This window comes from Mastigoproctus giganteus, chromosome 9 (assembly GCF_048544385.1).
Source record: "Mastigoproctus giganteus isolate SK-2022 chromosome 9, ASM4854438v1, whole genome shotgun sequence".
Lineage (NCBI taxonomy): Eukaryota > Metazoa > Arthropoda > Arachnida > Uropygi > Thelyphonidae > Mastigoproctus > Mastigoproctus giganteus.
The window spans coordinates 213,679,824-213,707,459 of record NC_143583.1 but is presented as its reverse complement, the minus strand read 5'-3'; the positions used below and the strand labels follow the sequence as shown (position 1 = coordinate 213,707,459).

At 36.8% G+C, this 27,636-nt stretch overlaps 1 protein-coding gene across 1 annotated transcript in view; it reads left to right on the top strand.

Moving 5' to 3' along the window:
• Cc2d2a (Coiled-coil and C2 domain containing 2A) overlaps positions 1-27,636 on the top strand; it is a 422,612-nt gene that overhangs the window by 201,050 nt on the left and 193,926 nt on the right. The window contains exons 15-17 of the mRNA XM_090380928.1: positions 5,176-5,332; positions 19,188-19,395; positions 26,884-26,950. Of these exons, the coding sequence (XP_090237054.1) occupies positions 5,176-5,332; positions 19,188-19,395; positions 26,884-26,950 (432 nt within the window). The remainder of the gene's footprint in view (positions 1-5,175; positions 5,333-19,187; positions 19,396-26,883; positions 26,951-27,636) is intronic.

Sequence of the window (27,636 nt, the reverse complement as noted above, 5' to 3'; positions counted from 1 at the left end):
CTGCTTATGTTGGTTCATCCCTCTGTGGTCACTTCTTGTATGCTAGGTGTGTATTTCAGGACTTGCACATGGGGTTCATACCCAGGGTTACTAACAATCCCATCATTATGAAGGTACAAGCAGAGGATTTGGCTATTACAGACCAATCATAATTCACCAAAATTAGGTTCGCTTGACTTGAATGTCGCCCAAATATCAGTTCCATCAACATTTTAGACTGCAGGTAGCAAGCCCAACTTGACATACTTGAGAGAATGTCTGACAGCCTGAAGAACCAAACACCATATCAAATCCACATGTAATCCGTCCACTGTATTTTGCCATCAAGATAGCTAGGAGTGCATAATGTGCTGGTGCACCATATTGTTGCAGGATAGCTGTTACTTTGAGACCTCCCTCACTCAGTTGTGGAACAAACCACATATGAAGCATGTTCAAATAAGCAGTGTGATTGACAATTGTATCAAAAAAAATATGGTCCTGTGATCTTCTGAAATTGCTACTCATATCATGACATGAGGATGCTGCTTATTTTCCTCATAAAAATGTGGATATTTTTTTTTTACCAAAAATAAACATTCCTGGGTTGATCACCAAGATAAATAGCACACTCACCAGGGGAAAAATACTCCTCTTCATCTTGATTCGTTGGTGGGAAATTGCTGCAAAAGAGTCTTGCAAAGATTCAGAAGTGGCTGGTTTATCAGGAAGCTCATTAATGCATCCAGGCTTAAATGGCCTCAATCCCAAACTGTAGAGACTGTGGAGCATGGAATACCTATCTCAGATATTTATCAAGATGTGATCTCTAGCAGAATGCTTCAACAATGTCTACATGGTGTTGATGTCATGTTGGATGATCAGAACGCTTTAAATCAAAGACATTTTCTGTGGACAAAGCCTTCTCCCATACCCATATAGTTTTACAGGTAGGAGCAGGCTTATCAAGCCTCTATGAAAATCTTGTCCTTATGTCTTCAAAACTTGCTCCTTCTCATGCACATTTGTGAATCCAAACATAAGTAATCAGTCTCTCTTCTATCATATACTTAATGGTAATGGTGTATTTCATACTGAAGCCCTACTTAGAAAAAAATATAAAACAAAATATAGCCTGAGAGGGCATAAATTCAAATTGAGGAAAGACAGATGTAGGATAGATGTGTGGAAATTTGCCTTTAGCCAGTGGATAGTTGGTGGTGGAACAGACTTCCATCCCTTGTTATGGAAGTTGATGCTTAAATAAATTTAAGCCTCAGCTGGACAGGTATTTCGAACGAACGGAGAGGTGAAGTGGAAGGGTTTTTTTTTTTTTTTTCTTTTGGCTGATGCTGCATAAGCTTGCTTTCTTGCATCATATGCCTCTACTAATGTTAATGCTAGAATAATTAACAGAAGATGCAGTCTTGTACATAGGGACTTTGTGGCTACTCTGTAGAATAATACCTTGTTAAATTTTTATTTTAGAATTAGAAGTTCCAAAGAGTTAGAAGTTAAAAAGCATCTTTAAAACTTAACCTTAAATTGTAAAATCAATTATTTTAAGAAATAAATGCCTTAGATATACTTTCTGTGCATTATAGTAATGCTTGCTGTTCTGTCTGTTGTTGTTTAGTTATTTCTACTGTAGCTCTTCACTGTCCAAAGTTCTCCAACACAGTGCATCTCTATTGCTAACCATTTGTGCTTATCCTCAACATTTTGTTGCTTGTCACATTTTCATTTAAAAGACACTATGACACACCAAGTGGTAAACCAACAATTGCCATTGAACATTTGGTGGAGTTTTTTTTCCAATCTTGTGACGCTGATATACCAGGACACCAAGGCTGGAAACTAGTGGTGTAAAGGGTTGGAAGATTTAGCTGACCAAGGATAAGGACCTTCTCGCCAATCCAATAATTGAGATAGTTATGGTTCAGATAATCGGAAACTCGTCAGAAAAATCAGTGGAGCTCAGAACATGAAGCCATCTGCCAATTTTTAAATACTATATCATAATCAGAATTCATGGTGGAAATGCATATACCATCATATCAATAAAGGACCACCCTTCATAAGAGTTAGCAGCTTATTTTCCAAAATGTTATGATATGTTTACTTACTGAAATGATTATTGAACACATATGATCTGATTAAACAGTTCAATACCATATATTTACCAAAAACTGACACTGGAGGTTGGTTTCATCTATTGCATGATGATTTTCATTGGCCCATTCAGGCTCATTATGAGTATTATTCAGTCCATATTGAGTAAATGTTGCCTCATTGGCTCACAAAGTGTACTTGCACACATCAAAATTAGTGAGCACCTGATGAGAAGAGTTCACTTGTGACGTTGCAAATGGTAAGGATGCAAATGTTCTTTACTTAGAAACTCCCCTCCCATCAGTAATTTTAGGAATTCCAAAGCATGCAGATATCTGCTGAATACTTGTTCCAAGACTATTTTGTACCAATGAAATTGCATTATTTTGAACTTGAACATGATTAATATCACATTCAGATGCAACACCAATTATCCAGTGTCCAATAATTTTCAAATAGATATTTACAGTATACCCAGTATAAAATAAAATATAAGTACAAATTCAGTAGCTTTCGGAACACGTGTCCCTTTATCAACTGACAAATTTGAATACATTACAAGCAAAGTGTGGCACGTTACTCTTGCGTCATTGTTGTAGCACGGACGTGTGCTGCCTTACGCCAGTGATCATCCATCAATAAAACGGTTGCCTCTAGGATGGGATGTATACGCATGCCTTTCTGGCGATTTAATGCCTTAGGGTTGTTTATTATGTTTAGTGACTCTAGCCATAGGCGGTGGCGAAAGTGTCGCGCGTGGTCCACTATCTCAAAGTCGTGCTTGGGGTCAAGATCGTGGTTGGTAGCCCAAAAATGTTCTGCAAGCGCGGACTGGTCAGTTTCGGCAAGCTGGATTGCTCTGTCGTGTTCCGTGAGGCGATCCTGGAGACGTCTCGATGTCTCACCTATGTAGCAACTGTTACAGGCCCTACAGGTGATACGGTACACTACATTGCTGCGTAAGACAGGTGTGACAGGGGTCTTCACACTGGAGACAAGTGAACGTAGGTTCCTACCTGGTAATTGCACACATTTGATGTTGTAACTTCTCAGGATCTTCGAGATACGTCCTGACACTCCTGGATAGTACGGAATGTAGGCGGATGATATGCCGACTTGCTTCGGAGGTCTTGGGTTGGAAGTAAGTTCTTGTGCCTGTAACAAGCATCTGTTTAGTACATGGGATGGATAACCGCATCTGGTTAGGTCCGCCTTCACACGGGAGATCTCGTTACGTCTAATTGTGTCGGTGCTGGAATGGCTCCAGGCCCTGGAGAACAGGGTGCGGGCAGTGCTATTGAGATGGCTTGGAGCGTGGCCGGACCCGTAGTTGGTGAATTGACCGCACCACATGGGTTTGCGGTATACTGAGGTCTCTAGATGTGGGCCTACGCGATGCACTAGCACGTCCAGAAACGGGAGCGAACCGTCCACCTCTGATTCTACGGTAAACTTGATGAAATTGGATAGAGAGTTGAGGTATTCTAGTAGTACCATTTCAGAACCACGTGGTATTATGGTAAAAATATCGTCGACGTATCTACACCACGTTGTAATAGGTGTAGGTGGGTTCTGGTGTATCTGCTTCTCCAGATCTTCCATGGCGATGTTAGCTACTACGGAACTGACAGGGGCACCCATAGCAGTGCCATGTACTTGTTTGTAGAGTGAGTCTTCAAAGGTGAAGATGCTGCTAGAGAGGCATAGGTTGAGGGCGGTACAGATGTCATCAGTGGATAGTGACGTCCTGGATTGGAGGCTTAAGTCGCTCTCAAGGAGCCTTCTGGCGCAGTGCACGGCCTGTTGGACGGGAATCGAGGTGAATAAAGAAACCACGTCAAATGATGCCATGGCAGAGTTATCAGGGATTGAAATGTCCTTAATGATGTTAATGAATTCACTGCTGTTTTTAACGGTGTGAGATGTATTACCTATAAGAGGCGAGAGGAGGCTCGCGATGTGTTTGGACAGTTCATACGTTGGGGCACTGCAGCAAGACACTATAGGTCTGAGAGGAATACCCGGTTTATGGATCTTTGGTAATCCGTAGAATTGCAGTAGTTGGCAGCCAGTAGCACGTAGAAGATGGTGAGTCGCGGTCGGGATCTTCTTATCTTTAAGCCATGCGTGGACAAGTTTATTAACATTTGCTTCCAGACGTTTCAAGACTTTAACGGGAGGATCAGGTAGAGGTTCATATACGTTAGGATCGAGTAATAGGGCCAAGGCTTTCTCTCGGTAGGCTGATCGGTCCAGCACAACAGTCCGGCGCCCTTTATCCGCAGGAAGTACAACGATGGAGTTGTCTTTTCTTATAGATGACAGGGCGGCACGCTGGCGGTGGTTAAGGTTTGAGCACGTTTTTCGAGTGTTGCGGAGGACTGCGGCAGTCTTGAATCGGATCTCGTTGGCAGTTTCTTCGGGAAGGTTGGTAATACTGGCTTCTATACCCATAGCGAGCTGTGTGATGGGAGGTTTCGATGGTATAACGGCGAATTTCATACCGTTTGATAAAACACTCAGCTGCTCGTTGGACAGTTGTTTGTTACTTAGATTCAAGACGAAAGAAGTCGTAGTACTCCAGGATCCCAGTACTCCAGGCCCATTTGTCACTATCCAGTGTCCGTCACAAAGTGTACTTGCACACATCAAGATTAGTGAGCACCTGATGAGAAGAGTTCGCTCGTGACTTGTCACAAATTCAGTGTGTACAAATAAAATCCAGTCAAATAAGAACGGTATGATTAGGAAATTGCCATTGATATTCCTCAGTAGTAGTTGTTGGATTACTGTCATAAAAACAATGACAAAAAACTTATCTGGCACCATCTTTATTAGTAAACGTACTTAGTTAAATACATTAAACCCTAACAAACAACTAAACTCTAAACGCTATTTACTAAGCTCTTAAAACTAGACCACATAACAACACATAAGCAAAGAATGTAATATTTTTATTCTCACTGACCAGTAAATTCATTTGACATGGGAAAGTGTTTTCTCCAACAATATATCAAACTAAATGATCCCACTCCCCATTAATGTATAGGATTTCTGATTTTCTTTATCTATTCTTTATAATAGGGAAGAGAGTGACAGAGAAAAAGAACAAGAAGAATGGGAAAGAGAAATCTTAGAACAGTTGGAAGATGAAAGAGAAGCTTATCAGTTATTATTTCATGAGCGTATGGAGGAGTATAACAGAAAACTTTGTGAATGGAAAATAGAACTGAAGACTTGGGTTAGTGAATGATATCTGAGAAAGAAAAAAGAAAGAAAGATGTATTGTTTAATTTCACACTGATTATATATAAGTTATATTCACGGGTTGATCATTTAATTTTCAGAATGGACATACCTTAATTTTAATCTTCATTGAGAAGTCTGATGGCACTCTTCTTTTCAAAATAATCTCCTTCTTTTGCTTGCACCATTAATGAACTGACTTGTAAAAACACTCCTAGAAGCCATTTCTTATGGTCCTGAGAGTGGTCATTATGGCTTTTTGGATTCTCAACCTTCTTTAATGATCCTTTAATGCTTGAAAATAGCAGTTTTCTTCAAATGTCCTTGTAAACCTGTCATTTCTCTCCCATTCTCTGTAGACTAATATCACATTGAATCCAGTAGCACATAACGAAATGTTATTCAGTCTTCAAATCTTTCATTATGCAGTTCACAAAATACTTCCCATACTTAAGGCTGCTTCACAGGATGCTTCATACAACTTAAGGCTGCTTCACAGGATGCTTCATATAACTTAAGGCTACTTTGCAACTACCAGATAACATGTCAAAACTTGCAGTCGTGTCAGCATTTTCTTGGACATACATCCTACTGCCATCTACCAGTAGATGGCAGTAGGATGTATGTCAAAATTCTCTAACAGTTCACCAAAACTTAAATAGTTGTATGGTGACATTGTCATTCCACAAATTGAATGATCAGCCCATATACATTGCCCTACCATTAATATCTGGACACCTCCATGTCTATAAATATCACGCATTTACAGAAAAACTAAACATGAACTAAAATTCTTAGCCTTTATGACAGCCTCTGGGCTCAGTGGAGTTCCCTCCCATTTTTTTTTTTTTTGTAAATATCGTCTAGTATTTTCTGCCATTCATCCTTTGGCAATCAATTTGACTCTGTTTTATGGGCAGTCACTCCTCACATACACTCAACAATCCAATTTGTCCCAGATTTTCTCTATGGAATTGAGATCAGGCTTTGGGCTGGCCATTCCAACTTTTCAATGGTAATGTTCTGAAACCAGTTCTTCACAGTGCAAGCAGTATGACCTAGAGCATTGTCCTGATATATGTATAGGCCTTTTCCAATGTGCTGCCACAACTTGGGTAATGCATTATTGCCCAGAATGTATTTGTTATTGGCCAACATATACATTATTGTCCTGAATGTCCAGTTCCGGTCAACCCTTCCCCATCTCTTCCATCATGCAGTATGACTGATGTCCTTTGAGGTTATGATGAACACCATGGCAAGATCCAATCTTCCTTACATTAGTAGTAGTAGTGGCATGTGATGCAAGAAAGCAAGTGTATGAGCTTATGCAGCTAAGGTGGTAGATGACTTTCATCAACCGGTGAAATACCACCACTTTGCTTATTGAAGGCTTGAAGTGGTGAAACCCATGTTTGTCTCTAGAGCAAAGTTTCCGGCATCCCCCCCCCCCCAATACTTCTCCTTCAACCCATGCACGGTACTAAGTACTATAGGTTTTGATACCTTTCGTGTTTGGGGTTTTCATTAAAAAAAAAGCATCAGCCAAAATAAAAAAAAAAAAAAACACCATTCCCTCCAAATGCCTGTCCAGTTCCTCCTTAAATTTATTCAACCTATCAACTTCCACAACGACAGATGGAAGTTTGTTCCAGCAATTAACCACCTGCTGGCTAAAGGCAAATTTCCACACATTTCGAGGGTACAGCTCTAAAACGGTGTTTGCAGGCCAGCTGCTAGTTGGTACACCAGACCAAACCTATTGGTAACTCTATTAGGAGGCTTCCAGATCAGCTAGTGTATAATCTTGCTACCTCTACTCTGCCAGATGGTGACCGGAGGGAGTCCAAGTAGTGTGTATACGGGGGGACATTGTCGAGGCCACGTTATGTCAAGGATCTGGGTATATTCTTACCATGTGTATGCCATATCCAAAAATTTCATTACTTCATACAGCATGTCCCCCCCACTTTTTCTTACTGTTGAGTACACCATGAATTGTCAAACTAATAGAGTAAGCTTATCTGCGAAAAGATCTAAACCTCCCAAACACTTCCTAGTTCATTTCACAAATATACGTGGTCTCAATTCTAATCTCAATGATGTCCATTTCCACTTGCAGTCTGCCAAACACCAAGTACTTTTTTTGACAGAATCTCAGTTATCGGTTGATTCAACTACTGCTCATCTCAGTTGCCCAAATTATTCGATGTATGATTCCTTTCGCCTCAAAGGTGGTACTTGTGCATATGTCTGTTCCGATATTCCCTGTGGAGACTTCGTAATTTGGAATCTCCTCTTTTCGATCTTCTCTGGCTTAAAATCTCTCTACCTCATTGTGTCAAATTCACCTGTTGTCTCTACCGTTCTCCCAACACCACTAATCACTTGGAGCTCTTTGACTTCCTCTCTTTGCAACTTGACTTTCTCCAGTTCAACTTTCCTAACAGTGAGATAATTTTCCTTGGTGATTTTAATGTTCACAACTCCAGCTGGCTTCTATTTTCTAGTCGCACCGACCCAGTTGGTCGAGATGCTGAGGCTTTTGAAATTACTAATGACCTTGCACAGATTGTTCATTTACCTGCAAGAATACCGGACAATCCTAACCATACAGCCAACATGCTTGATCTTTTTCTCACAACCAACCCTTCTAAGTACAGTCAAAGTGAGTGGTCCTGTAGGCACCTCAGACCACAACTTGGTGATTGTCCCGTCTCCAGTGGAGCCTTATTTCATGGCTATTCCCAACCTCATATTGTTTGACATTACAAGAATGCAAAATAAGATGACCTGCGAGATTTATTTTCCTTGGTCGGATTACTGTTTCAAAACTTCTGATGTCAACGTTTGCTCAGATCGTTTCAGTGAAATTATTCTTGTAGGAATAGAATCCTTCATTCGACATTCCACTTTAAAATCTTGTCCTTTTTCTAAATCTTGGTTTTCCCATAAATGTGCTATGATTGTTCAAAAGAAGAACATTGCATATCATAATTGGCTTGTTTCCAATTCTTCAGTTTCATTTTCTGCCTACACCAAAGTTTGCAACAATTGTAAAGCAGTTATTAATCAGTCCAAACTAGATTTTGAACAGGCTAAGAGTAGAAAACTTGCTTCTTGCCCTAATGGTAGCCAAGCATTCTGTTCTCTTTCCAAAACTATTGGCCGAAACTTTTGCCCATCTCTGTTCCCACCTCTGGCAAAACCGGATGGTTCTATTGTCACTTCGGCCAAGGATAAAGCTGACCTGCTAGCATCCCATTTTTCTTCCATCTCGTGTATTAATGATTTTGGTAAAACACCTCCCACCATTCCCAACATGCTCCATTCAGTGCCTCATGTTGTCTTCCATCATGTCAGAAGGATTTTTACGAATCTTGATGCTAAGAAAGCTCCAGATCCTAATGGTATTTCACCACTTGTGCTCAAAACCTGTGCTCTTGAACTTGCTCCTGTTCTTTGCTGCCTTTTTTCACTTTCTTATTCCAAAGGTGTTTTTCCTTCTGCTTGGGTTGATGGTGCCTCCGTAGCCAGGTGGGCAGGAGCAGCAGTGTGTAGCACATGCTTCTTGATTAGACCAGAGTTCAAGCCTGTGAGCCACCAAATACGGAGGATGCGGAAAGGTCAGGGAATGACTACCGCATATCCCCGGAGCAATATGGCCTTAGTTGCTAATGCTCCTAAAAACCAAATAAGAACAACAATAACAACCTTCTGCTTGGAAATTTGCTCATATCCAGCCAGTTCCTAAAAAGGATGACAAATCCCTCCCATCCAATTACATCCCATTGCAATTACTTCTACTCTTTCTAAAGTAATGGAAAAATCAGTTAACCGCCAACTCTTAAACTACCTAGAAACCTTCCGTCTGATCAATGATCGCCAGTATGGATTCCATCAGTGTCGATCTACTGGTGATATTCTGGCTTATGTTACCCATTTATGGACTAATTCAATGGAAAAGTTCGGTGAAACACAAGTTGCTCTTGATATCTCAGAGACTTTCGATCATGTTTGGCATAAAGGTCTTCTAAACAAACTTCCATCTTATGGTTTGCCAGCTGTTTTTTGTAATTGGTTATCCAGTTTTCTCTCTGATCACTCACTGAGGGTGATGGTAGATGGCTCTCTGTCTTCTAACTACTCCACTAATGCTAGTATCCCCCAAGGTTCAGTTCTTTCTTCCACTCTTTTTCTCTTGTATATTAATGGCCTTCTTTCACTGACTGGAAATCCTATGCATGGTTTTTTCCACCCTACCATGGAATATTGTTCCCACATCTGGGGCGGTGTCCCCAAAACCCCTTTCAGGCTTTGGCGCACTATGGCCATAGTTGCCGATGTGCCCAATAAACCCCTAAACAATCTTTCAGGCTTCTCGATTCCATTCAGAAAAGGGCAGTTAATTAATGACTCCTCTCTAATAGAGTGTCTTCACTCTCTCTCTCATATAGATGTATTGTTTCTGCTGCATGCCTTTCTAGAGATACTTCCATGGGAACTATTCTTCTGAATTGGCTTCTATAATTCCCGCTCTCTCTTTCAAAACAGTCCGAACACGTGCCACTACCAGCCAACATCCATTTACTGTCCAACTTCAAACTCACAGGACCGACTTTTAATCTTCCTTGTTTATTCATTCAACTGCCATTTTCTGGAACAACCTTCTTTCGTATGTATTTCCTGAAAATTGCCGTCTACAGAAGTTCAAGTCTAATGTCAACAAATATCTTCTTTCATCTTCTCAACTTCCAACCCAAGCACGGTACTATAGGTTCTAATACCTCTTGTGTTTGGGGTTTTCATAATAAAAAAAAAAAAAAAAAAAGGATAGACTTCGGCATTTGTGGTTTTGTCCAGAACAACCAATGGTCCCAATTTAAACCACGAAAACACCTCCAGACCATCACACTGCCTCTGCCAAACTTCATTATTGGGATGATACATGCTGGGAGGTAACTTTCTTCAGTCATCTGCCACACCCAGGCGTGATTGTCAGACTGGTAGACCATGTATGACTTGTCACACGTGCTCTACCAGTCTTTCCATTGGTCTATGGCTCAAGAATGGTGGGCTTAACAACAAGGTAGATGGCATCCTGCATTAGGCAGTGTTCTTTGTGCCTTTTGGATGGCTGCAACCATGATATAGGTTACTGGTGCTTACTTGTGTCCCAGTCATTGTGCGTGTGCGCGCACGTTACAACATTGACATGCTCCTTTACAGGGCTTTTCAGTCATGTTCCATCATCTTTGGAGGTTTCCAGATCATCTCGTGACTAGTTTCAGCACCCATTCTCTTTCATTTGCAAATCACATAAACAGTTATCAACCTAGAAACCTTCATAGCCATTGAAAGTTCATGTACTAGAAATATATCTGTGCTATAAATCTGTTAACTCCTTCAATCACAGTATCTTGCTTTCACAATTATACTACTGTGTTCTTGAAGGTTAATGAGCATATTTATAGTTTTCTGACATGTGGTGCTCCGGTAGGATGTGACCAACTATCAAGGAATCCAGATATTAATGGTAGGTTAGTGTATTTATAATATACACTGGTGCTTGGGTAGGATGTGACCAACTATCAAGGAGTTCATATATTTATGGTAGGGCAGTGTATTTAAAATATACACTGGTGTTCAAAGAAAGTGCACCCTTTAAAATTGTAATTGTCGTCTGAATAACGTAAGTATATGGCAATATTTCTTACAGATTGCATCAGATAACATTGACATACATAGGTGATGACGTAATATTTAATCAGCTGTCACTTTCAGCTATATAAGCACGCTCAGCAAGAGTTGCAGTCATTCCTTGCTTGTGTCAGGGTGGCAAGTTATGTGCAGTTGACGCCACGAAGAAAGAGTGCTATTGTTGCTTTACGTGAGGAAGGATGTTCTTCTGGTCATATTGCTTATAGAGTGTCTTGTAATCAGTCGACAGTGAGTAGATTTCTTTCCAAACTCAAGAATACTGGTTCTGCTGATAGGAAAAAAGGAACCGGACACAAACGAGTCTCTGCGCCAAAACAGGGCCGGATTTCGAAGCTCTTATGCCTTAAAAACCGTAAAGCTCCTTAAAAATCAACTTGTAGCCCGTTGTCCTAAGAAGAAGCCCCTCCTCACACAAAAAATGAAAAAGGCCTGATTAAATTGGTGTAAGGAGCATGTCAAATGGACCCACGAGCAGTGGAAGTCAGTTATTTTCTCCGATGAGAAGAAATTCAACCTGCATGGCTCTGATGGGAGACAAATGATTCGCCGTAGACGTGGGGAAGAATACCATCCATGCCGTATGGTGTCTAACATGAAATTCCCTACAAGCCAAATGATATGGGGATGCATTTCGTATCGTGGAGCAGGTCACATGCAGATTATAAAAAGTTCTGTAAATGCCAATGGATACCTGGTTACATTGGAAGACAAATTGCTGCCAACCATTAGAGACCATTTCAACCTGCCAAGTAACTGCATCTTTCAGGACGACTCTGGTCCTTGTCATCGGCCGAAACGTGTAAGTAGGAACTTATGTAGTTACTTTAGCTTCATTTCTGCCTTAGAGGTTTGACAGTAATGTGTTTACATTTGTTACAGGTGAAAAAATTGTTGGAAGAATGGTCCATTACAACTGTTAGCTGGCCAGGAAACAGCCCGGACCTGAATCCTATAGAGAACTGTTGCCATCGTGTGGAATCTGCAGTTGCCAGCAAGAAACCAAAGACCCTTTGTGAACTTCATAATTCGTGTTTGGAACTACTAACTATCAGTTGATTATTTTCAGAAATTGATCTTGTCAATGCCTCGACGGTGTGCTGCTCTCATCAGGGCCAAACGTGGTTCAACTAAATATTAGTTTGCAACTGGTGAACTTTTAATTTTGTTTTCCATTTAAAATGATAAACTGAAGCAAACTGAGGGCTTCTGATAACATTTCAGCTATAATTGTCGTGTTTAGCAAAACTGTTTTTGTGCTTGTTGGGGGGGGGGGGGATTGTTTCTGATGTCGGAAGGAACCTATATAAATGAATGATGTGTTTTAATCATTACAAAATGTGTTGGAAATTACAAGAAGTATGTTAATAAAAATGGGTTGCTATACCCTGGACATGGCCGGTATAGCTTTTCTAAGGCATAACGACCCGTATTTGTCCGGGGGGGGATAGCTATGTACATATTTACAGCCTCCTTCAATGTGAATTTTCACCCTGTGTTACTAGATTTTATACTGTATTAAACTGAAAGGATATAAACTTGGTGTATAGTATATACTTTGTGTACACAATCATTTTGTTGTTGGAAGTTTTTCTGGTGATAATTTCCCAAAATTTAGGTTGTCTGATTTAGGAAGGGGGGGAAAATTTTTTGGTAAGCCGGGTTACAGTGCAGTCAGACGACGAGCCTCTTCTGAGCACAATAAACCCGGGTATCAAAATTGGGAAGTTTTTATCTAATTAGAAAATCGACTCAGATGTTTTTACACAACCTTGTAGTGGTAAGCTATGGGCCATTTATAGTTCTAAACTGTTTCAATGTGTTTTCAATAAGTGTATAGGGGTTGGCGTTAGGGTAGTGTTTGTTGAGGTTAGCAAGAATGGCCACTTTAATATGGTGTCTGCCGTCTTTGCTGGGTATATTATTTTTCACAAGTGTTTCTATGAGTTTTTCAATTGCTTCCGTGGTGTTCTTTAGATTATTGCAGATGTGTATTAGCTTGTTTGTTTGATTTCTAATAGTGTTGCCATGGATATGCTTAGCTAGATTGCTCTCCCAGTGGATAAGCTTTATAGCTGGGAAGTTGAAATGGTTTCTCTTATCATAGTGTAGTGTAGAGTGTAGGTGTTGTCTTGGATGATGGTAATTTCGCTGTTGAGATAGTAAGCTTGCAAGTTGCTATTCGGGTTAGTTCATTCTATGGTTAAATCTGTGGGATAAATTTCCTGGGCTAAAATGCCAAAATTGTCGAAATTGATGACCAGGACATCATCGATATATCTGTAGAAAGTAATTTCTTCTTTGATGTTGTTTTTGAAGTAATGCAGGTTGGCTGTGGAGCAGGAACTGCTAGCCCCCATGGCTACCCCCCTAGTCTGTAAGTAAATACTGTCTCCCATATGCACGTAATTGTTTTTGACGTTAAGATTGATAAGGTCATGCCAATATTGTTTAAAATACTGGTGAAAAGGTTTTTAAAGTCGTAAGTGTATACGCTTCTAATGTTATTGTTTTTGTTTTTGATGTATTCTAAATATTTTTTGTTATTGGAAATAATTTTAGTATTAGTGATTTGGTTGGCTATATTATTTAATTTGTCCTCCATTAAATTACTGGAGGGTTTTATGTAGCTGTTTTTGCCTGAGGCGATAAACTTTTTTTCAATCGGGTCTTTATGGAATTTGGGGATCCAATAAATGAATGGGTATCGCATATTATCTATTTTTAATTTGAGATTTTTGTGCATGGCTATAATTTTTTTGCTAATGCTGTTAGTTCATAAGTTTGTATGTATCGCTGTGGTTCATCTCCTCTTTAAGTGTGTCAATGTAGAACTTTTTGCAAATAACACTGAAGTTGTTATTGGCCTTATCTGTATTTGTGATAACGAATTTATTTTGCAGTTCTTTCTTTTTGTGATTAATATCTTTTAGGTTATAATGCTTGACGCATTTTTGTAGTGGTATGATTTCTTTGAATCTAGTCAGAATACGTTCTGTGGATGTATTTATCCAACTTTGAATGGCTTCTACTGGTGTGCTGAATTTGTATGCAGTTTTAATTGCAAACTGTAATAGATCCGTGTAAATCGACTTAAGTGTGTTTTTTAGGTTGGCTGGGGTGTTGAGTCTAAATTTGGTTCCCTTTTCCATGATTTCTCTTAGTGTGTGATCCTCTATAATGTTAAGGTCACCAGTGATGATGTGGTTGTTATGTGGATCTATGTATTTTTTATATTTGTTTTCCTGGCAGAAGCAGGGTTGATCTGTGTTATTCATATTGGCAATGGTGTTTTTATAGTTGAAAATGGCCATTATAGGTTTATTGTATCTGTTTATAATTTTTATGTTGATGTTTTTAATAGGGTCTTGGTTTTATTGATAATGTCTCTAATGTTGATGTGGTCAAATGAACGATTAAGGAATTTAATTATGCAGTATTCTTTTTTTTTGTTCTGTCTGGGTAATCAATACCGATTCTGAATTTAAAAATATCTTCTAGAGTATGGTTGAGATGTATGTTCTGGATATTGAGTTTTTGGTGAATCTTGCTTAATGCTTTTAGTTTGCTGATTTTAAGAGCAAAAAGGTTATTGTGGATGTTTTTTATGTTGAGAGGCTCCGTATCCCATTCTGTGAGAAGTTTTTCAAAGTCGTTAAGGTTTTGCGGCTTACTATTATTATCATCATCGCTATTTTCTTGTTTAATTTTATCATATTTTGCCCCATTATTGCACCAGTTTTTACATTATGTACATTGTTCGGGCCTAGTGTATGTGAAATTTCTGCCGTTAAATCTATTGTTTGGTCTGTATGGGTAGAGGGATTTATACAGTAGTATAAACAGGTCTTCCATAATTTCTCTTTTGGCAGTGTTTTCCATAATTGCTAGTATGGCAATGGATATGTTAGTGAATTTGTGTTTTTGGAAATGTTTGAGTTCAATTTCATTGGTGTATTTGTCTGTAGTGCTGGAGCTGCTGTCTTTTGTGGGTTTTTTGCTGCATTTCTTTATTTGTGAACGGTGAAGGTTTAGTCTTATGTGTAGCTCTGTGCTGGTTTGCCCTATATATTGTATTCTGCATATTTTACATGTAATTAGGTATATGACATTTTTTGTATGGCAAAAATATGGTGTATTATCAGTGGTTTGTTGTTGCTGGCTGTGTATGTATGGACAAGTTTTGCATAGTTTACTGTTACACTTTTGAAATTTTAGCTGCATCTGGTGGCATAGACAATCAACATAGTCTTCGATGTGTGGGAAATTGTAGTCTTTAGTTCTAATGGGTTTCGATTTATTCACTTGTGGTGTGGCAGCATTGTATGCTATATGACGTTTTCAGGAAAGTCGGGTCCTGTTTGGTCATGTCTAATCCCGGGGTGCAATTTATGCTGTGGTACCCATACAGCATGTTGTTCCTATATATAAAGAAGGGTATCAAGTACAGGGTAATTATAAAATAACATCCAGGATTTGGAACTTTATATAACTCTCAAAATACATGTTAAAATTTTGGAACATTCCTATATTTTTGGCTTTTGTTTGAGAGGTTTTTTATGATTTTGTCTTTAGTACCTTCATGTGCTAAAGAAGATACATGTTGATATCAGACTCAGATTTCTGTAGATTGTTAGATTGTAATTTTCAGAAAATACATATGAAAGAAGGTTGTTCAGAAAACAGAAGTAGGAGAAATTATTCTGTAAGTTTGGAGTTGCATAGTGAATATATGCCAGTCAGTTGCATTACGTGTTCTGATTGGTTTAAAAGAGAATGGGGGAATTACAGATGCCAGTTTGGAAGAACAGTGCCCATCCCATGGAAAAACATGCAGCAGAAACTGATGGCCATGCAACAGAGAGTGCAGAGAGTTTGTAAGAGAAGGATTGTTAGTCTGATCATCCTCATGGATAGAGTCCAGGAGCTGGATGGTGAGCGAGTTTCAAGAGTACCACTGCAGATATGGGAATGGTATTCTGTGGTAGGGTGGGTTGCTGTTTAAAGGAATAATACCAAAAAAAAAAAAATTTGTTGTTTTTTTTGTATTATTCCCTTTAAACAGAAGAAACAATATTTGTGATGGTAAGAGAGATTAGAAATTAAGGTGATTCTGAATAAAGATAAGTGATCTTGTCTAGAAATTTGAGTGTTGTCAAAGATGAGCACAGTAAAGAAAAGAATCTTTTTGTGGGAAGTAACATAGGACTGAGTTTTAGAAAAATGGAAAATGACAGTTTTCTTCATGCCCTTTAAAGGTTTAGCAGTTTACCTGGAGATCAGCAAAGCAAAGTTTTTTTTTTTTTTTTTTTTTTAACTGATGATATTACACTATGTTCTACCTACCTTTAAGATACCTTGAAGAATTGTATCCATAGTTTCGTTGATTCATTTACAGAATAATGTTATTAATATACAATAGGAACTGAACAATGTAGAATATAAGGATTAATTGAAAAGTTAAAAGACAGAGCCATCTACTTTTACCTGCATTACCCACATTGAACAGTCAGTGGGAAAATTGGGTATATGGTTGCAAAGAGCAGAATACAAATCATAAGATTGAAGGTAGTTGTTTGGAAGGCCTTTATGCCAAACACAATTAAAACCCTTGTAAATGTCAAGTGCAACTGCTGAGGTTCACCAAACTTTTCTCTTGAATTGGTCCAAAGATGAAAGTTAAGGTATCACCAGTAGATATACATTGGCAGAATCCATATTGATGATCATTGATCATATGGAAGGTTTCAGGATAGCTTAAGAGTTGGCAGTTGATGAATTTCTCCATTACTTTGGAAAGAGTAGAGGAGTGTATTCATTGTTATAATGGAGCAATCACCCACCATACTGGGGTTGGATGCAATGTCATAACAAATATGCACACACTCTTTGCTCAAGTTTTAATGAAATTTCTCATTTCTATCAATGTCAGTTGTGTGCCACTTCCTCTGAATAGGCCAGACTGGTAAGTTTAGATTTTTCATACATAAAAGTAGGAATGCAATTGATTGGAAATGATATAATGAAATGAAAAATTGCTGTTGCATGCAATCAGTATACAAAAAAAGGAAAGTGTAGTACCTGCATGTTGTCATGCACTTCAGTTATATTATAAAGCAGATAGGACAGGAAGGTTTGATTTTTAAATTAAATAATAGAGTCATTGTGGTTTCAGCATTACCTTGTATTCATACAGAAAAATATGAGTATGGAGTAATTTATTATCCTTGAAATTAAGTTCTTGTGTATGTTAAATCCTATTAGGATACATCTTCAGTGCTTATTTTTATTTATTTTTTTTTTGTTAGCAACACGTGATATACCATTGAGTTTATGCCATACATGACATGCTGCATAGTTATCCAGTAAATGCATGTGCTGTCATATCGATAACGGTCCATCCTCAAAAAGAATCAGTAGCTTATTTTCCAAAATGTTAAGACATATTTTTCTATGAACCTTAATTCAGTAACCTTTAACAGAAGTTAGTTTAACTTCTGTTCCGGGTAAAATAATGGAGTCACTGGTTAAAGATGCATTGCAGGATCATCTAGACAAGACTGCAGCAATAATTCAGACACAGCATGGGTTTGTTAAGGGAAAGTCTTGTCTGACAAATTTGATACGATATTATGATGTGGTTACAAAGGAACTGGATGCAAAAAATAATTTTGATATCATATATTTGGATTTCAGGAAAGCTTTTAACACTGTTGCACCTGGAAGACTTGTACAAATTGGAGCAGAATGGTATTAAAGGGTAAGTGGCTACAATGGATAAAAGGGTGATTGAGTGGGAGAAGACAGAGGGTGGTAATCAATGGACATTGCTCTTCATGGACTATTGTTATTAGTGGAGTTCCATACGGTTCGGTGTTGGGTCCACTGTTGTTTTATATATTTATCAATGATATTGATGAAGGTATATCAGGCTTAGTGTCAAAGTTTGCAGATGATACAAATGTTGGCAGGGTTGTTAATGACAGTAATGGCAGTGTGCTACTGCAACAGGATCTAGAAAATTTGGGCAGATGGGCTAAGAAGTGGCAACTGAAGTTTAACCTTGACAAATGCAAAGTACTGCATATGGGTAGAAGTAACCCCAGAGAAATGTACCAACTATGTGGTACTACACTTAAGGTGGTAGAAAATGAAAAAGACCTGGGAGTAATTGTGCAGATATGAAGTTTTCTGAGCAATGTAGACAGGCTGCCACAGCAGGTCATGGGGTTTTGTCAATGATATATAGGAATTTTGCTAGCAGGAAAAAGGTGATTGCCCCTCTGTATAAGGCAGTGGTCAGGCCACGCCTTGAATACTGCATACAGGTCTGGAGGCCTCATTTTAGGAAGGATGTACATTTGCTTGAACGTGTATAGAGAAGGGCAACAAGATTGGTGAGGGGAATGAAGGGATTCTCTTACCAAGAGAGGCTGAAGTTCTGCAAATTGCAGTGGCTGGAGACTAGGCACCTGCGCAGTGATCTGATTGAAGTGTATAAGGACTTGAATGGGTTGAACACACTGAATTCTGATGGGATCCTTCCACTTGTTCAGATTACGAACCTAAGGGGGCATAAATTCAAATTAAGAAAAGACAGATGTAGAATAGATGTGTGGAAATTTGCCTTTAGCCAGTGGGTGGTTAATTGCTGGACAAACTTCCATCTGTCATTGTGGAAGTTGATAGTTTAAATAAATTTAAGGAGGAACTGGACAGGCATTTGGAGGGAATGGTGTGATTTTTTTTTTTTTTTTTTTTTTTCTCTCTCTCTTTGGATGATGCTGCATAAGCTCATACACTTGCTTTTTTGCATCACATGCCATTACTACTACCTTTTTCTACGCATCCATAGATGGTATTGGTAAAACTCCCCCATTCTTTCTGTATAAGAGTGCTGTATGCCTGTTTGACATTAAGAATGGATTTTTAAGAATGCTGTTATACAGTTATACAAACTGAAAACATTAGCATTTGTTGCATGTATTTTTTCACATGCAATATATACATTGTATGGATGGGCATGCGTTCTTTTATAGAAATTAATGTCCACCAGAATTTTTTTTTTTTTGTAATATAAATCCTTGAAAAGCATAAATGTAATAATTTTAATTTTTAAAATTTATTATTAGAAACGTTCCATGAGAAGAAAAACGGTGCAGCATAATTTGGAAAAACTGCCGAGTACAGAAATTCCTGGTCGTAGTTTAGAGGACTATGAGGAGGATCAGGATCAGCCCTCTCAGAAACCAGTTAAACCACAACCTCCACCACACTTTAATGAGGATGATGTATTTGATAAATTATGGAAGAATGCTTTAGCAGGACGTAGAAAACCTGGTGAGTTTTTAACAAACAAAAAAAAATTTTGCAATTGTAAATTGTTTAGTGTTTTAGATAATACAATTTGAGTTTGTTTTATTGAGTCATTCCTGTGATATATTCATACATACTACTTGACTTAATGTTGCGTTGTCTTTGTAGAAATATCTAGTCTCATCTCTCCTAATCATATGGCAAGTTTTTTTGTAGTAAAATCTCCGTCACCAATGAAAAAAAAAAAAAAGTTTCCCTCCTCCCCTTCATTAGTAATTCCAAACATCCAAGATTTCTATAGTACACTATAAGCAATCTTTGATGTTTATAGTGCACTAGTACAAATGATGGATTATACATTGAAAACTGGAAGAAATTTGTTAGCATTGGGCTTGTAATTTTCAGGTTTATGCAAGAATGGATAACGAAATTGTTAGTTTGTTGAATTTGAAATCAAACTGTGGAATCATTGCCAGCTTGTTGCTGCATTTGTTTTAACCAATTAACAGTCAACTGTTTTTTAAGCTAATATTCCAAATCCAAAAACTAGTTAGCTTATAAGGTGTGTGTGTGTGTGTGCATGCATGCATGTATTTCAACCCTAATAGCATTTCTGTTTACATTCAGTGAAAACCATTGTAGATACTTAAGCACCCTGATTGAGGGGAGAGGGATTTTGTACACTATTTTATTACCTGTTTATAAGTTGTTTGTTTATCGTTTGCTCCAAACCAGATTTACACTACTTTATGGGGTAAGAGTGCATTCTGGTGGGGATAATTCTATTTCAATTTAATGTCTTGAAACAAAATGGACCACCACTCTTAATGGAGGTACAGTCTGTTTGAAACAAAATTTACAGTACAAAATTGTCTGTGTGTATTAAAATCATTATCGTTATCTTCTAAATTAATATTGTCCAATAAATTGAAAATATCCGTTGAACCAAAACCTGATTCACTAAGAGAAATATCCATTTTTGAAGGGCAAATCACATAACTCAGTGATAGTTTGACAAATATTTTTGTTCCAAAACAAAAATTAAGACATCAAAATACATTGATGCAATTTATTCATGAATGGCTAAATTAAGTTTTGATCACTGCATTTGCCCACTATGTTTAGACAAGTCAGATGAGTGATTAAGTGGTTCAGAAGGAAGTGGTTTACAGATAAGGTTCTGAAGAAGATGGGATTTTGAAATTACCTGAAGGAAAGGCAAGTACAAGAAATTCTCTGAATTCTGGATGGGTTGAGTTATTCTGAGAGAAGCTATTGATTAACCTGAACAGATTCACTGTCCTCTTGGAGGTTTGGGGAAGGGAGATCTTTCTCTACATATTGAGACACAATTCTGTATGAGAAGGGATCTGAGATTTGTTTGGGATTAATAGTTTTATTAAAGAGAAAACAGTTTTTTGTTAGTTGAATGAACGTCAAATGCAATTTAGCCACCGAACAGTAGCAGAGGTTAATTTTCTTCCATTTAAAAAGATATGGACATTATTAACCCTTCATACTAGACTTCTCATGTCACATGTGGTTGCTAGGGGATAAAGAGCACCCCATCTCAAAAGCTTATAATATTTCTGTATATAAATATTTTTAATTCTTTTTTTTTTTTTTTTATCTTGGTTAATGATACTACATGTAATAAAATTCTAAAATATCTTTGTAGTCACTATAGCGTTTAATTACTTTGTAGCCTAATTGGTCATATAAGCTAATTTTCACACCTCATCCTTTAGAAATTTCTAACATGGCCAGTGTGAATATTTTTTCTCATCATACATCATGCATTCCGTAAACATAAATTTTAATAATCATACTGAACAGTAACAATGTAGCTGTTGCATATCCCTTGTTGCTAACCTATATTATCTTGGATTCATCATTACATTTTGAATTTGCTGTCATTTCAGATATCTCATCTTTAGTATTAGTAATGGCCGCATGGTGCAAGAAAGCCTATGGCTTATGCTGCACCAGCCAAAAAAAAAAAAAAAAAAACAAATAAAACAATGATAAAAAAAAATAATAATAAATAAATAATAATAATTAATAAAAGAAAAGGAAATTAAACCTATCATCCTATGTGCTTCCCTCATCGAAGATACTATCCAGATGACCTTTGAATTTCCCCAAACTGTCAGCCTCTACCACCCATGTAGGCAAGTTATTCTAGTAATTTATAACTTGCTGGCTAAAATAAAACTTCCTGCAGTCCAATCTAAACATTTCTCCCCATAACTTGAATTTATGTCCCCTAGTTCTAGCATCATTTATAATCTTGAAAATTTCATCCTCATTCATTTTACTGATGCCTCTCAGAGCCTTAAACACCTCAATCAAATCTCCTCTAAGGTGTCTAGTTTTCAAACTCTGCAACCCACACATTCAAAGTCTTTCTTCATAAGGATGCCCTTTTGCCGATCTCACCAGACGAGCTATCCGTCTTTGCACCCTTTCAAGAAGCTCGATGTCTTTCTTTTAGGTGCGGTCTCCATACTTGAACACAGTATTCCAAGTGTGGTCTAACAAAAGCCTTATATAATGGGATTATCACGTCTCTATCTCTACTTGCAAAAGTTCGATAGAGCTTTGATAGGACACCATGGGCCTTCCTTGCAACCTGTTTACAATGCTTAGAGAATTTCATGTCTGACCGTATCGTAACACCCAAATCTCTTTCCTCCAGTACTGGTTTTAGTTGAACTCCACCAAGTGAATAAGTTATTTTGGGATTACTGTTTCCCAGGTGTAATACTTTACACTTTGTTGGATTAAAGCAGAGCTGCCATTTTTCTGACCATTCCTGAAGTCTATCTAGGTCTCTCTGAAGAAGCTTGACAGTGATCATTAACTACTCTACCAATTTTAACATCATCTGCAAATTTAGACATCACGTCCTCTATCCCTTCATCAATGTCGTTTATGAAAATTAAAAACAACAGTGGTCCTAATACTGATCCTTGGGGAACCCCACTTCTTACATCAACCCAATCTGAGGAATAGCCATTTATCACAACCCTCTGCCTCCTGCTCTGAAGCCATCCTGCTATCCATCTAAGGATTTTCCCAGTGATTCCAACCTGTTCCAGCTTATAAAGCAACCGCTCATGTGGGACTGAGTCAGAAGCTTTGCTGAAATCTAAATAAACAATGTCGAAATTATTCCCTAAATCCAGCTCATGAGTGACCCTATCAAAATAGCAAACCAGATTTGTTAAACATGATTTACCCTTTACAAAACCATGCTGAGTATCCTTGAGAATTTCAATTCAATCCAAATTTTTAAGTTTGCTTGAGTTCTGTTAAATTTTTGCCATTCTTCATCTAAAGACATGTTTTGAACAAGATTTATATTGAACAGTTTTTGTTCAATATAAATCTTGTTTGGTGAGAAATAGCAATTAGTGAAAAATTTCACTAATTTCTATTTTAATATGCTCAGTTCAGTAAGATAGTTGCTTCAAGTCTCAGATCCTCTGTATACTCTTCTGTCTTTCACTAGTTTTTAAGATCCTTTTAAATAATGATATAGTTAACTGATCCTTTCATATAAACTGGCTGTTTTTCTCTTAAAATAATGTTTGTGTTTAAGACACTTTTTTTAAGATATTTTGGCTTGCACTTCACATATTTAAAAGTCTCCTGAACAAAAAATGCATATGCTATCTAAAAAGAATAATGAAAAATTAGACATTAATTAGTTCCTTTCTCATTGGTAAAAAAATTTTACCAATGAGAAAGTAACTCCCTCCTTCAGGTTAAAACCCATGCAAGACTAAGGATAGATACTGAACTTTTCAAATAGTAACAGTAATAGTATTTGCCATATAGTGCAAGTGCCTCAACTACCTGTGAGGACAACTTGTTCCAGCAATCAACTGGCTAAAAGAAAACTTCCTACATTCTTATCTAAACCTCATCCCCTGTAATTTGAATTTATGGCCCCTAGCCTTTGAGGTGCCTAATTGCCAAGCTCTCTAGCCCTCATGATTGGAGTCTTTTCTCATACAGTCATCCTTTTGGCATCTCACCATGCGAGTTGCCTGTCTTTGGACCCTTTCAAGAAGCTCAATGTCTTTTTTCAGTGAGGTCTCCATACTTGAACAGAGTATTCCAAATGTGTTCTTACAGTTGCCTTATACAGTGGAATTATGACTGCCCTATCTCTACAGGGTAATGTTCAATAAATCATTGACCATGGGCTGCTGTTAGATAAGCTTGGTCAATTATATCAGTTCCATCAAGCAGAGTGACTCACTGATGGGCTGCTGCAATATTGACAGAAATTCTCTATTCATTACTATGCAATACAAAACAACACTTGAAACTTAGAACTAATGCTCTTTTAATTAACAAACAATCAGAAGAACTGAAACAAGATAAGCGCAAAATCTCACATGCTGTCATTTTAGCGTCAAATATGTAAGAGGTAAAAAAAAAAAACACACTATGCATGAATTTTGTTAAAATGCACTCACCCATAGGACTGTGTGTGCAGTTTCAGCCCAGCATGAACATATTTGTAACACGTTCATGCTGGGCTGCAAATTGTCTTCACATGGAGAAAATTCTCATGGGGCAGGTGCAGCAGGTTGATTATTTCTGGACTAACCCAAATGTCCACTCAGCATGGAAAGCTTTTTAATGTTTACAGAGTATTAAACTTAACTGCCTTTAGACCTTAACAAAGGATAATTAATATATTGTCTCATACATTTCATTAGACTAAGCTTCATATACTTGTGAAACCTGCTGAACTGAAGTATTAGGAATTAAATTTCATACCAGACACTAAATTATCTTATTTGAGTACTTTATGAAATCGAATTCCCAACTTTATTTCCACTAAAATAAAAATGAAATTATCAGTAATCCTTACAAATTTAATCATTACACACATACATAATGAATGAACACCCAGAATAAACTCCCTGAATAAACACCAAGTCAAAAAAAAAAAATAAAATAAAATAAAAAAAAAAAATACTAACCGAGAAGAATTATTAATGTAAATGTAAGTTACCTTATTAAAAGATCAATAATAAATCAGATTAACCTGCTAAAAAAATCACACCACCAATGAGATACTTCCAAGTTAAAACCTAAGAAGGATCAGCCCAGAAGTTAGATTATGAACTTTTCATAATCTAACTTCAGGGCTGGTCATATAACTGCTTTCGTCACTTTCTTGTATAATTGCTGATATTCAGAATGATTGCTGGAATAAACTTCCATCGTTCATTTTGGAAGTTGACAGCTTAATATGCCTCTGCTAATGCTAATTAGTTTCAGGGCTAATTGTGAATATCAGCAGTTATATGAGAAAATGATGAATCCTTCACGGGGTACAGAAAAGAAAAGTGGATGAGCTTTGAAGTTCGTTATTTTCTAAATAGTTCATTATTTTCTTAATAATGAACAATGTTTAGCCTTTTGTCAATATCTGCAAGGTAAAACGACCTCTAACATACAAGGTCTTTTCAGATATATGCTATAGTGGCAATAAATGCACTTGGTGGGTGACATGATCTCCTTAAAACTAGTGTCCTCAGAAGGGCACTCTTTTTAAGGAAACTATATTTTCCTTATATTTTTATTGTTATTTTTGATTTATTTTATTTCTGTTTTTATTCTTTGCGCTAAATGGCTAATATTAATACTGTGAGAAATAGAAATAGAGATTTATCAAAATTACATGGTCACTAGAACCATCTTTCAGAGGTTTAATGAAAGACTACAATATACTGTAGAAGAGAAACTAATAATAGGCTAAACTTTATATAAAATATAACTTCAAAATTTAACTTCCTAAATTCTGTATTAATAAACTTCCTACACCTCTGTATATGAAAATAGAATATTGAATAAAATCTATCTCAAAAAACAAACCCACAGACAAAAAGTTATTCACATTTCAATACTTATGGATCTCTTTCTCATAAAAAAATAATACCAATGTAATTAAATATGGCATCCTTACTCTTGCTAAGACAAATACACAGGACATAAATTTAAATTAAGGAAGGATAGTTGCAGGATAGATGTGAAATTTGCTTTTTGCCATAGGGTAGTTGACTGTTGGAACAAACTTCCATCTAGTGTTGTGGATGTGGTTAATTTGAATAAATTTTAGGAGTAATTGGACAGATTATTAGATGGGATGGGCATTTATTATCTTAATGAATATATAAATATTAAATATATAAAAATATTTAAGATAAATTTATAAATTTAATTTTTGTTAATATATATATATATATATATATATATATTTATTAATGTACAAATATATATATATATATATATATATATATATATATATATATATATAATCATATAAATTACAATAAGGTTAAAAATAAAAATAAAATAATGCCAGCAGTATGGCAAGACAAGAGCGAAAAAACAAAATCAAACCTAAATTCAAATAAAACAGGGAGGGAAGAGAGGGGTAACAAGAGTAAAAATATTGCAGCAGAAACTCTAAATTAATTTAGAAAATCTAAATATACGAATAATAATTCTTTGAAATTTAAAAGCCAATTAAATAGAAATTTAACGGTGCCCCCTCTGATGGGCACCAGGTCCAAATTTATGTGAAATATCACCAAACAGAGATTTAAACCACTACAATAAAACAAAGCCAAAAATAGACAAAAATAGACTGACCATTATGCCCCATCTCGACAAAGGACCACAAGGCCAATAATGGTCAGGGAATCGCTGCATTTCGAACGCTAAACAAATCGCCACAAAGGAGAATCGATCGTAAGATCAGTCCGCCAATGCAGGGAATTGAACAGCGGTGGTCCTGATGCAGCGAAAATCAAAAATAGAACAGACATAAGCACTCCAGTGCAAAGCCACACTACTGACAAAAGTCAGTAGTGTGGCTTTGCACTTTGTACGGCAAGACAAGAGCGAAAAAACACTCGCTCTTGTCTTGCCGTACTGCTGGCATTATTTTATTTTTATTTTTAACCTTATTCTAATTTATATGATTATATTTTAAGCATCATGTAGAGGAATATGCTTTTTGCTGCCCCTGATGTATGCTGTACCCTCCTTTTTATTTTTATTATGAAATATTCCATTTTTCAATTGGTTCAACATTATTTAAATATATGTATAATTATATATATATTAATATAAATATATATATTAATAAATATATATATTTATTAATATACATTTATACTATGATGATTACCCAACCATTGATGAAGCCTGTTTCCAAAAATTCTAACGTCACAATTTTGCATCATCAGAATTTTTCCAAAACAAACTGCAGATGACAGATTTATGTCATTAAAAATTAAAAGAGAGTAATTTTACATTGGAAAGTTCTAGTTCCAGCATTTATGACATTAAAAATTGATACTAATTGTAATTGCTTAAGTTAATTTTAGGTGAACCTTTTAATGATTAAATATATTATCTTACAGTTAATTTAGAAATACTAAAAGTGTTTGTTTTAATTCTCTCTCTTTTCTTTCCTAGGCGAACCAAAGTTATATATTGTCCTAACTCATGATACTTCTGTAACCCCCATTAACCAGTGCCCAAGGTAAATGAAATATTTAAATGCTATTTTTCCATTTGAAATTGTTTTAAATGCAGCTGAACATCAGTGTTATAGTTTTGTGAAGGAATACAGTTATGTATCTTTATAACAGAATATATATCATTTTCCAACAAATCACCACCGATTTGTTAGAAATCATTATTGAATCCATTGTTGTTCTTGCATTGTCTTCAGAACCTTTAGTGTTCCAGAAATCTATCAATAACACTAGCCAAAAAAAAAATATTTTTTGTCATAACTCTGCATTGAAAATATGTGATTCTGGAGGAAATAAATACGCTGATTCCAAAAATCACCATAAAAAGTCTCTATCACATCTACATCAAAAGATATACCAATATTTAATGTTAAAATAAAGGGATATACAGTGGCGGACAAAAAAACTGCATCACCTTAAAAAAAGTGACATCTGTAGTGAAACGTATAAGATATTGTTTGATTACAGTCATTTTGTTTGTTGCAAAGCAAAAAGGTATTGCATCAGACAGTAATTGCAAGGTATTGCATCAGTCATTTCTATAAATACAGTGTTGGAAGGGTATAAGCTCATTAGTATCCTGTTTTGTGGAGGTGTAAGCACAGCTCTATATGTTCAGTTGACACCAAGGAAAAAAGTGTAACTGTTGCTCTGTCCCAGGAAGGGCTTTCTATGTGTGCTACTGCTGATA